Source organism: Cololabis saira, chromosome 7 (assembly GCF_033807715.1).
Source record: "Cololabis saira isolate AMF1-May2022 chromosome 7, fColSai1.1, whole genome shotgun sequence".
NCBI classification, from domain to species: Eukaryota; Metazoa; Chordata; class Actinopteri; order Beloniformes; family Belonidae; genus Cololabis; species Cololabis saira.
The window spans coordinates 35,526,849-35,538,065 of NC_084593.1; the positions used below are offsets into that span (position 1 = coordinate 35,526,849).

The 11,217-nt window shown below is 45.7% G+C and overlaps 1 protein-coding gene across 2 annotated transcripts; it reads right to left on the reverse strand.

The window, feature by feature from the left end:
* Window positions 1–6,932: 6,932 nt before the first annotated feature.
* LOC133447206 (non-histone chromosomal protein HMG-14A-like) lies at window positions 6,933–10,299 on the reverse strand. 2 transcript variants are annotated; one of them, XM_061725749.1, is made up of 6 exons: window positions 10,142–10,299; window positions 9,153–9,185; window positions 8,949–8,978; window positions 8,230–8,274; window positions 8,021–8,140; window positions 6,933–7,932 (listed from the first exon to the last, which is right to left on the reverse strand). In XM_061725749.1, exons 1-6 carry the CDS (start codon window positions 10,154–10,156, stop codon window positions 7,885–7,887), a joined length of 291 nt encoding a protein of 96 aa, XP_061581733.1. In that variant the 5' UTR covers window positions 10,157–10,299; the 3' UTR covers window positions 6,933–7,884. The 2 variants fall into 2 exon arrangements, with proteins under 2 accessions (XP_061581733.1, XP_061581731.1); XM_061725747.1 differs by having other exon boundaries at window positions 8,230–8,277.
* Between the last annotated feature and the right edge of the window lie 918 nt (window positions 10,300–11,217).

Sequence of the window (11,217 nt, forward strand, 5' to 3'; positions counted from 1 at the left end):
AGTTTGAGCAGATCAAACACAAAACACTTAATATTCCTTCATCCTTTAGCGCCTGACAGGCACGGTGTGGGGTTAACTCGTTAAAACCTGACACAGCCTCTACTTGAACAGGCAGAGCCATGTGTTGCATTAGGTCCTAACGGGTTAAGAGATAAAACACGTTAGTCCGTTTGAAGTGTGCATTAAGATAATTATGACTGCTGGCCAATTTATTTCCCCTCGACTCCCTTGATCGTATTCCTGAAAGTTAATTTCTTTCTGTCACTCAGCAGAGTCGTTCAGCAACTCGCCAGTAATTCAACATTTATGATTATTAAATGCCAATAAGGTGGAAAGCTTGAAATTAAAACACATCCCAAGCACACCGGCACAGTCTGTGACAGGAGCTATAATCATTTGGGAGGTATTTATGTTCCTTTGTAGACATATGTTCTGTTCCTGTGCCCGATGAAAGCCAGGCATTAAAATGGGTTCATAGTATCCACCATTCATAACTTCTTTTTCATTCACTAATCCCTCCACCACCACCTCCTCCACCCTCTGCTACCCACATCTGCTGCCTTCTCCTCGCCCATACTCATCATGTGCCTCTGCCTCCTTCCCTGCTATGACTCAGTCATCCTCCAGCTGAGGATACACAAGGATAAATACTTTGATACAAAACAGCCAAGAAAATCTTTTCTTTTTTGGGGGGTGGGGGGCTCTAAAGAAATGGAGTAATTGGCAAGGAAGTAGCTGCTACCTACCACATTCACACACCCAGCTTCCCCTAATTAGAAACACACACACGCACACATGTCGCCCCCAGAAAATTGATGCACTCTTACTTTATCCGCTAATTCATCCTTAAAAGCAAAATTGGGGAGGCAGCGAGGAGTGTTTCAAAAATAGATTTTCATTTCTCTAGATAGAAGTCTGTGTCGTCACGACTCTGTGACATGGATGGATGAGTTCTTAAAGGCAAACTTGCCAGATACGTGCCTGACATGGGTCCCGAATCAGAAAACCTTGAGGAATAACAGCCGTCGATCAAACGACGTCAGGCTATCTGATTCATTTCCATGCTCAGATTGTGCCATTATCATTTTTTGACTCACCTTACATAAACTCAAATTGTGCGCTGATGCAAATCAAAGTGAGGTACGATCGTGTCTGTGCCTCCTGTAGGTCTACTTTTCTCTATGGTACTGAATCTATTTCGGAGCCTGTGGGTCACCGAGACCGCACTTTGTTAATTATGTAAATCAGATGCGGCATTGGGGCTCATAATTTCAGCCATGTGACACAGTCTCACGTTTGCATGGCAGGTGATCAATCAGGCGGACGGAGAGAGGCGCATCTACAGAGTAGAGGCAGCTCGCTGAGGCAGACGCAGCAGCTGCACATGCAGTTGTGTTTGCAAATCCTCTCCCTTCACGCTTCTTAATCAGGAAAGTAGATATTATTCATTATTTGGCTTTTAAATAAAGTGAAATCCAATGCATTAATCGGAAACATTGAGTTTTGAGTTTAGGATGAAGAGAAAATACGTGCAATGTCAGTAATGTCAGTGGGGCTTGAAGTTTACAATGTCAGTGAAACAAAATGTTTAAACTTTGACTTTCTGTTCACTTTTATCACATTCTGTTAGTTACAAGTTAACATGCAAATTAAGATTTTACCTTTTTACTTCAGAAAAAACTATTTTCTCTTATACAAGAGAAAAGTTTGACATTCTGAAATACAAATTAGACTAACAGTAGGCTATAACAGTAGGCTATAACTTAAGCTTTATTAGTGTTACAATTTTGAACTTCGGTTTTTTTTTTTTTTTTTTTTTTTTGTTTTCCAAATCGTAGTTTTCTAAAGAAATACAAGTTTTCCAGCTTTAAAATGTAAGTTAAGGAATTAAAAGCACGGCCACTATCTGACCACTATGTCATGGGTAAACGCCCTGGGGGCTAATTTGTATGTACAGAACCATAATTCAGTACTGGCCTTCATTGTAAGTCCTGTCTCATTACTCTGGGATGAAGCAGAGACGCGCAGATCGTTTCCACCAGTCTGTTTACTTCAAACTCAAAAAGGATGATAGTTAATTATGTCCTTTAGAAACTACATTTAATTGAATGAGCTCATGCAACACATTCATTTTCCGGGTTAAAAGACTTGATCAACTTTTTTTTTTCTTCTCATATCGTCTTGAGATGAAGAGGCAGGTGTGTCACGAGTGCTCGTGTTTGCGCTTACTGGTGGGCTGGTTGTTTGTGTGTGCAGATGTTTCTGCCTGTGTGATCCACGGCGCTGCTGTTTGCGCTGAAGGCTGATTTATGGTTCCGCGTTACACCAACGCAGAGCCTACTGCGTAGGGTTACGCGGAACCATAAATCATGCTTGAGGCGTGCATCAGCCTGGGATCGGAAGGGGAAAGGAGCGCCTCGCTGCGCGTGTGTCTACACTGATTGACGTCACGGACGCCCACTCATTCCCATCTTGTCTGCGTGCACAGAGAATAGTTCCACATCTGCATCCAGCTCTCCTCCCTCCATCCCTCCATCCCTCCATCCCTCCGCCGCGGTGCTCGCCACCCCCGTGGAGAGCAGCCCGTCACGGGGACGCAAACGCTTTGAGACAGCCAGACAGCGGCGTCCTCGCACAGCCGCGTTATTATTAGCCGCGCAGTGCCACAAAACGTCTGCTCATTTCTGGCGACGCCGAGGTCCACAGGTCTGGAAGGGTTGGTATGCGACTCTCTCACGCCAAAAATGTGACAGCTTAAGCCTGATTTATGGTTCCGTTGGTGTAAACGCGGAACCATAAATCAGCCTTTACCTGTTTACGGTGTGCGTGCACTTTGTCCCTCCTGCTTTTACGCACGAGCGCAACAATGACGCTATTTTTCCACAACAACCCGCCCATCTGCGTTCACAGGACACGATTAAAATCACATCCTCGTAAAAGGTCATCTTCATGTCCTTTTTTTGTTTTTTTTTCTCAGAGAATAACCCACTGCCCCCGCACGCCTTGTCGCACCTACACGAGCACGCACGCACGCACGTACGCTTTTGTTTTATAGGCTCTGCGCACAAGCAGGCGTGTGCAAACATGCAGTCCTTGACCACAGGTGTGGAGAGCGGACAGGGATGGATGAGAGAGCAGAGTCCACGAGGACTGAAAATGCTAAATCCACGCACAACACATGGATGAATGAGGAAAACGCATTTATGTCCACTGACACTGTTTATTCCTTCTTTGCCCCCCCACCCCCATTTTTGTTTTTCAAAAGGATTATATTTGTATTTTGTGAATCATTTCTAAAGTGCAGACTCTCAAGGATGGAGACATAAGTTAAAGAGTGAACTGAACTCCCAAAGGGGACATGTGGATTAAAGTCTTAACTGTGCTAGATGGCATATAAACAAGGGTCTGATGTCACTGCCACGTCAAAAGTGAGAGAGAGAGAGAGGAGTAAGAAGATACATGTTGGTGCTTCCATTTACCTCAGAGGTTGTAAACGATAATGACAGTGACCCGAGCCCGAAGAATCGACCTTTTAAAACAGCGGAGCAGCAGTGCTGCCGCGGGGTGTCCATGGCAAACTCCCACTGATTCATATCCACACTGCAAATTACATTTAGCCCGGGCACATCTTTGTAGAAGAAGCAAACAGAGCGAGGTGTACGTCTGACTTAAAGGGAATAAGATGAGACAGACCTGTCACACAGGGAGAACGTTTGACTTGAGTAGCGGTAGTGACAGATTCTGGAGTCTGGATAGATTCAGACTTTTCAAGTTTGACTTCCGACATCGGAGGCGTTCCAGTTGAAACGTCTGACCTGGTTCTTTAAATCCTGATTAACAAGTCAAGCCACTTTGTTAAATAGTCACTTCACCATCAAAGTATCCGTGCATCCCCTTGATTTTGGAAATGGGAAGAACTGGGAATGATGCTACACCCGAGTTAAACACGCTCCAGTGGACTCCCTGCTGCAACAATGTGTAAAAAGCAAAGCAACACACCCCCAGACAAAAACAAAGCAAACAGTAACTTTCTATGTGTATGACTTTGTCTAAGTGAAGAAGGAAAAACTATTATGAACCACAGAATTAGCTGAATGTTTGCATCTGTGAGGATTTGGTGCATTTCTTTGACCTCGAGAGTCACAGTTCTCGGAGTGACGTCACATCCCAACTGACCCCTTCCAGTTGCAAAGTCGGAAAGTGATTAAAAATAAACCCTATGTGCATGTCTGACCGAAATAAGACCAAACGGTTGCAATGAACTGAGTTTCCTTTGCTGATGCAAGTAGCAGTTGGATCCTGAAGCTTCTCCGGCCTTTAGAGCTGGAAGTGCAGCCTCGGGGGGTCGTTCCAGTGGAAGCTCTCGACCAGGAAGTTTTAGGGTTCCACATCCAAGTAAAAAAGCATTCACCACAAGTCATTCAGTCAAGTGCTCACCTTTGCTGCTACATCACCATCTTAGCTCAGAGCAGCTTCATTCAGGAAGACTAGCTGGCATTCTGCGTCCGCTAATGGGGATCCAAAATAAAAAACAAAACAAAACCTCCACCAAATGGCAACTTCAAATAATTTTGCATTCTGGGTACTTTGGAAATGGTTGGTTGCAACTTTCTAGTTTTGTTTTTTTCACTTTGCTATTAAAAGTAAGGAGGATATTATGACTAAGACGACATTAATCTACATTCAGTCTGGCTTTAAAACAAAAACAGACGGTAGACATAGCTGCAGGGCTGAAACCTGTGGTGTGGGATGGGCATGTTTAAAAATGGTCAGGGCAGCTATTTTCATCCATATACGGGGAGTTAGAGAGGACAGGAAGAACTGCTGGGGGGAAACTCTCTTGTGACTACCCAGGCTAGACGGCTCAAAAGCAGAAGAGGCTGATGAATGGTAGAGGGTCAGACAAACAGGCAGCAGGCAAACAAACAGTTATTTCAGTCGTAAAACATAAAACAGGCTGATGGGCTCTCGGAAGCCAGATAGTGGAGAGAGCTGCCGGTCTGTGTCCTCGTATCAAAGCTGTTAATGAGTCAGAGGGGCCGATCACCAGAGATAGGATAAATGGACAGATCATTAGAGGTGAAGGAGCTGAGGATTATCACAAGAATAGATGAAAGAAAAGCTGTGCAGAAAGCAGAAGCCACCGTGGCTGAGATCTGAAACTTTATGATGGATCAATAAAGTGTATAGCTATTAGTATCCCCTCAAAACGCTGGGATTCATCAATAGCTCTCACACAAAGAAAGCAGGGGCAGGGATTGATAAATCTGATCATCTCAGTACATGCATTAATCAGATGAAGGAGACAGGAGATTAAAAGGTGTGATGAAGGAAGCGTGGAATGAAAAGAAGAGCTGGGAGACTTTCCTCAAAGCTTTGAAAGTTGATGATTATTTTTTTTAGAAACGTATGAGTCATCTTTTATAGTCTTCTATCAGTAGTTAACACCACTCTGATATATGCCTCGGGAAAAATCGTAACATCCTTATTATATCAGTTAATAAAATGTGAGGTTAATCAAAGCTCCACCAGGGGGACGTGGACGTCAGTCCTCTGCTTGCAGGATTGCAAATGTGGGACAAGGGCGACATCTAGCGGCGGAAAGATGCAACAACCACCTGCGTGCAACCAAATATCGACAAAATGGAGCCCGGCGCTCGGCCATGACAATGCGGGTCAGAGGGGCTGAATCTGCTGCACACCACGGCGGGAGGAGAGGCCGACACGAGCGTGCACCGTGTTAAAACATGCAGCCAGTTACTCACCACTAAAGCAGCGTGCACCGCTGCTGTGACGGGACCAACAAGGGGCCCTGCTGCAGCGAGCTGCGCATCTCATATCCCGATAAAAGCTCTGCATGAGGGGATTACGCATCACTTTCTCATATTAGTCACAAATGCAGGGGCTTGTGCATTATTACCTGCTGCCAAAATTAGATGAGGAGTTGAGTAAATGCTGCAAGCAGACAGACAAGTCGCACTATTGGTGCTGGAGGGAAATGCACATAAGAGTCGTCTATTCACACAGCGTTTGTGTTAGTAGACTGCTTTCAATTCCTTACCCCCTCTCGAGTAGGGCGGCATGCATATGCAGCCGTGTATGCTTCAAGTAAACATGGAGCTCTCTTGATATGACAGCATCCAATAAGCCAGTGATCTTCTGCTTCAGGATTGAGGTAAATGTGGGTCACAGAACCCATGCATGAGTTCATGAGGAGTTTAATATGAGGGACTGGAGCATGAAGGGGGAGGATAACAGCCGTCTGCTCCTGGAGAAGATGTACAAGCTTCCCCAAAAGGTTTTAGAGAGGCCTTCAGTCAGCTGTTGAATACATGTCCTCCTCCACTTCAATATTCTGGTGGTTCACAAAAGCCATAAATCTGGAAGGGCCAAGACGGCGAGAGCAAAATGTCTCCCTGGAATATTCATTCCCTATCAGGGAATGCCGGACCAGTGTCGTAGCCTGTTGCTAGCCCAGCCTCCATTTGAGCCCGTAGCAACAGAGATAGCCAATGAATCAGGTTCAACTCCTGAACTGATGCAGACAAATTAAGCTCAGAGGATCAACAAGTTTTGAATGTGTAACGACACGAAAGCGGGGCGGAATCGGCTCGCCCCGGTCAGGAGTCACGCAGCAGCAGCAGCAGCGTCACGAGGACACACCTGCGTTGGCAAGTCAAAGGTCACCACAGTAGTTCAAGTTCCCGTGCAGGAAGAGGCGTTGCAAAAACACTGAAGCCGTTCTTATAAAAGATCCTACGGTTAATAATAGCGGCGGCAAAGGTCATGAAAGAGGTACAGATTTGAATTTCAAGATGATACACGGGTGTGTCGACCTGCAAAACGTGTGCTGCCTTTATTTAGACCCTCTATATGCGTTTCCGTGAACTCGAACCCCGATTCCCCTTAAAGAAGCAAACTGGAGACGCTGATTCGAGGAAAATTCCCAGGACTTCTTTTTATTAAGAGAATTTCAGAACATAAGAGAGGGACCAGACACCTGCATTTGTCAGAGGAGGGATCCAAATTCAACTGTTTTTTTTTTTTTTTTAAAGAAAACAAAATAAAGAAAGAAAACCCAAAAACAGAGTGTTTAGAAAAGCTGACGCCGACACAGCCTGGATGGAGCAGGAGCTGTTTTACACGCAGGGTCGTCTAGGAGACGGGTTGGAGGCTGTTCCCGGAATGTTTCACATGTTCGTCTTCCTCTTTCTTATGGACAACACGCTTAAACACGCTTTTTTTTTTGTTTGTTTGTTTTGTTTAAAACACAATTTCTTTGAAAAAAAAAAGAAAAAAATAGAGAGAGAGAGAAAGAGAGAGAGAGAAAGGAAACGAGACCATGAGACAGAAGCAAAGGGAAACTCACTGCACATTTAGAGGTCTAAAAGAATCACCCACATTAACATGGCTGAACCGTTAATAAAACATGGATAAAGGCCGAACTGTCGGGGAAGGAGAGTCTAATCCGTGGAGGAAGAAAAGGGGAGGGAGGGGCAGAGCGGGGAAAGGAGGGGAAAAAACACACTAATACACAACTCACGACATAGCCAATCTGGCAGGGATGCGCTTTCTACACCAAACAAGCCTTCAATAATCATGAAATGCCATTTAAAAAAGATTTTAGTGTGTTTATCTTGCTTGCAGACACTTGATATGACCACTGCAAATCTGCAAGGCGCTCCATAATCAGCTTTGCTTTTTGTGCTAAAAATCTGTACGGATACTTATAAAATCATTGATAAAAATATTCCTCTGTTAACAATACGCCTTGGAGGGAAACCACGTGAGAGACTTGGGGGTGGGGAGGGCTGGCTGGCTGGTTGGTTGGGAGGGATCTGAGGAGAGGTGGTTGTAGAGGAGGAGGAAGCGTGGGCAGTGGTGCTACTCGGACTTGGCCTCCTCCTTGGCCTCCTCGGGAGCTGCCTCCACCTGCAGGATCAGACACAGAAACACAGGTCAGGGCGGCTGCACCGTACAGGGACGGTGAAGCGGTTCTCTGCTCCCCCTCCCCGCTCACCTCGTTGGTCTTGGCCTCGCCGTTCTCAGAGTGGTTTTCTTCGTTCGCCTCTGCTTCGGCGTTCTCCTTCGCTTTCTTGGTCTTCTTGTCCTCCTTCTTATCGTTCACAGCCTTTTCTTTCTGTTAAGGAGAAGCAGCAGAGTGAGGCGTTTGGGTTTTTGAAGCTCTGAAACACGTCGCCTCCTTCGCGGCGCAGGTTCAGGTCTTACCTTTGCCGGCTTCTTCACCTTCGGCTCCGGCTTAGGTGGGGCGGGCTTCTGGAAAAAACACAAAACTAATGCTCAACACTGCATAGGCTGAACATGGCGGTGACCTTTTCCTGCATGGCTGTCTTATACGTGTGCATCTCACAGGTACTTGTATAAAAAAAACACGTTTAAAAAGGTCAAAAAGAGAAAAAAGTCTGAAATATTCCCAGAAAAGACGTTTATCTGTGTAAAATCCTAATTTGAAGACTTTGTGGTATTTGCATCTGTTTAAATAGGATGCTTAGCAATTTCGAGCAACATTAAAGTAATTAAAGTGACACTTTGATGGCTATATACGCTAAGATACTCAGTTTTGCAGGTGGAGGCGTTTCTACCATTTCTATTAACTTAAATCAATCCAAATCAAAGTTTTAAAGGCGTAATATGCTATTTTATCACCTATGAGACCATTCTAACGCAACCCAATATGCTGTATATTTGCTATAAAGTTATTTTCAAGTGTTGGTATTTAAAACAACACATTTACCTGTTCTCTATTGTTATAATTAAGATTTAATAGTAAGCAAATTATGTTAAATGATTTTCTCCAATCATTTAAAGGCAATATGATGCTTTTTTCCTGATATCAACATATATTTCACCGTTTTAACACAGTTTATGTTTCCTAATGCCACCTGTTGGCGTTACTGAGGTTAATGAGTGTTTGCGTGTCTGCTTACCGCCGATAACCGAGCTGATCTCCTCTGGGGCTGAAAAAGAGCAAAGACGGTCATCATTTAGGGTTTTATTTCGACTGAGACAGTATGCATCTGAATTACATGCAAAAATGCTCTCCGTTCCCCAAAACACAACTCCTTCACCCCACACTGAGATTAAATTTTAATCAAATGCAGAAGAAGTGACTCCACAAGGTCCCCTCTTACCTCCTCCTTCTCTCCGCCTTCTGTTCCCTGTGACTGCAAAACACAAACAGAACAGGTTAAAATCTGAATAAATTGACAAAAATAACCCTCCCGTGTTTAAACTGGTGTTTATATGTACAGCAAACAGCTGCCAGACGGGTCTGCTGCATATTTCAGTTAGTTGAAGACTTGTTGAAAAGACTTTTTAGTTTCAGGGGAAAATAAAAAAATAGTCCCAAAACAGGTAGATTTAATTGATTAAAGGGCCTGAAGTGTGGGAATAATGTTGGATTTCACAAGTGGGCTGCGAGCCCATGGCCATGTGGGTCTCTGGAGCCACATTTTGAGGGTCCAGGCCCTGCTTTTCCCTCTCACTCCCCCATCTCTTTCTCTCATTCAATGCATGGAGCTGAGATTTGAAAGCTGGCGCGGGAGAGTCTGTGGAGGGGGAGGGACCTGCCGGGGCTCGCGGGCGCCCCCACGCGGCACAGGCGCGCCATCGCAGCCATTTGGGACTACGAACAAAGAGAGAAAATATATAATTTTATCGAAACGCGACGGCGAATGTTTGTTTTCGCGGTCAAAATGCAAAGTAAAGGTACTAAAGAAATTTCTGGGGGGGCTTGCGGCCGGTTTGGTGGCGGAACGGCGATAAGCGAAGCGTTTGTTCTCGATAGGTCGGCGACGAAGGTGGACAAGAGCTGCAAAGCATGGCTGCTGCTTGTGCTTTAACTGCATGGAGACCAAGACTTCTGACTCCCCAAAAGGACAGCGGCTCGCACTCTAAGACGCGATTTAAAGGCCGTGCCCGGGCAGGAAAATATTCATTCTCACACACAAAAAATTTAGATTATATCTAGAAAATAGCCAAAAATTACCAGGGACGAATAACGATTATTCACTGCGTTATAATTAAGTAATGTCTCAGAGGGATGTCTTCACAATCCTTTGCAATGCACTAATGGCTGATATCCCCGTGAAAATATTTTTGTTATCATGAGAATACGTACCTTTCTCTTGGGCATGTTGATCTCTTGGAGGTGTTCTTACAAAATACAACTAAAAACTGTTTTTCTTAGTGGGTTCAGTGCATGTGAAGACGAGTGTCTCCCTTATGCTCGGCAGTGTAGTAAACACACTGGAACAGAGAGGCGAGTGGTTGAATGGGGGGAGGGGTGCGGCCAAAGCCGTGATTGATAGGCTGCTCGGCCAATCAGGTGACGCCATTCGGGGCCCGCAGAACACACTTGGAATTTGGGAGCCGGTGATGTTCGCGGCTCGAATGGCTCCTTGCAGGCAGAGACGGGAAAGGACGGCCGCGGGAATGGACGGGAGAGTTGCGTTTTGGTCTCTCTGGTTTCCTCGCGGGGCCGGAGGAAAGGCCGGGGAAACCAGAGAGAGCAACCCGCACGGAGAGAGAGAGCAACACCGTGCGTCCCCGCCGGCTCGTGTCCGAGCGGGAGCGCACCTCTCCGGCCGGCGGCCGCCCGGCGGGGAGACATTTCTGCACAAATCCACTCCGCCGTTTCACTCCAATATGGCGCCCAACTCCTCTCCCGACACATTTTATTATTTTTTTTTAATTTGCCAGTCGGCTTTTTTATAAAATCGTTTCGGGGGGGGAAATAAAAGCCTTGCGTCGCCTGCAACAGACGCCTGCAGGGGGCCCACAAAGCCCGTTTAATAAAGACGGCACTTGGAGAAGCTGTCCTGTTACACAAAAAGCTCTCTAAGAGAGAGAAAAAAAATCAGTTTATTATTAAAAAAAATCAATATATTCAGCCCCTCATCCTGCATGCATTACCTCGGACACAACGCAGCAGTGCATGCTCACACACTTGCAGAACAATGGCCAGAGTCTGGCCTGCAGACAAAGGCTCTGTGCCTACACATGCAGACAATGTCGCCTCGAAAGTGTTGCCATCTTGACAGGCCTATCGCCACTGTGTGTGTGTGTGTGTGTGTGTGTGTGTGTGTGTGTGTGTGTGTGTGTGTGTGTGTGTGTGTGTGTGTGTGTGTATGTGTGTGTGTGCGCTTTGGCCGAGCGCAGAGAGGCTGAAGGGGCGGGGAGGCGGAGTGGAGGCGG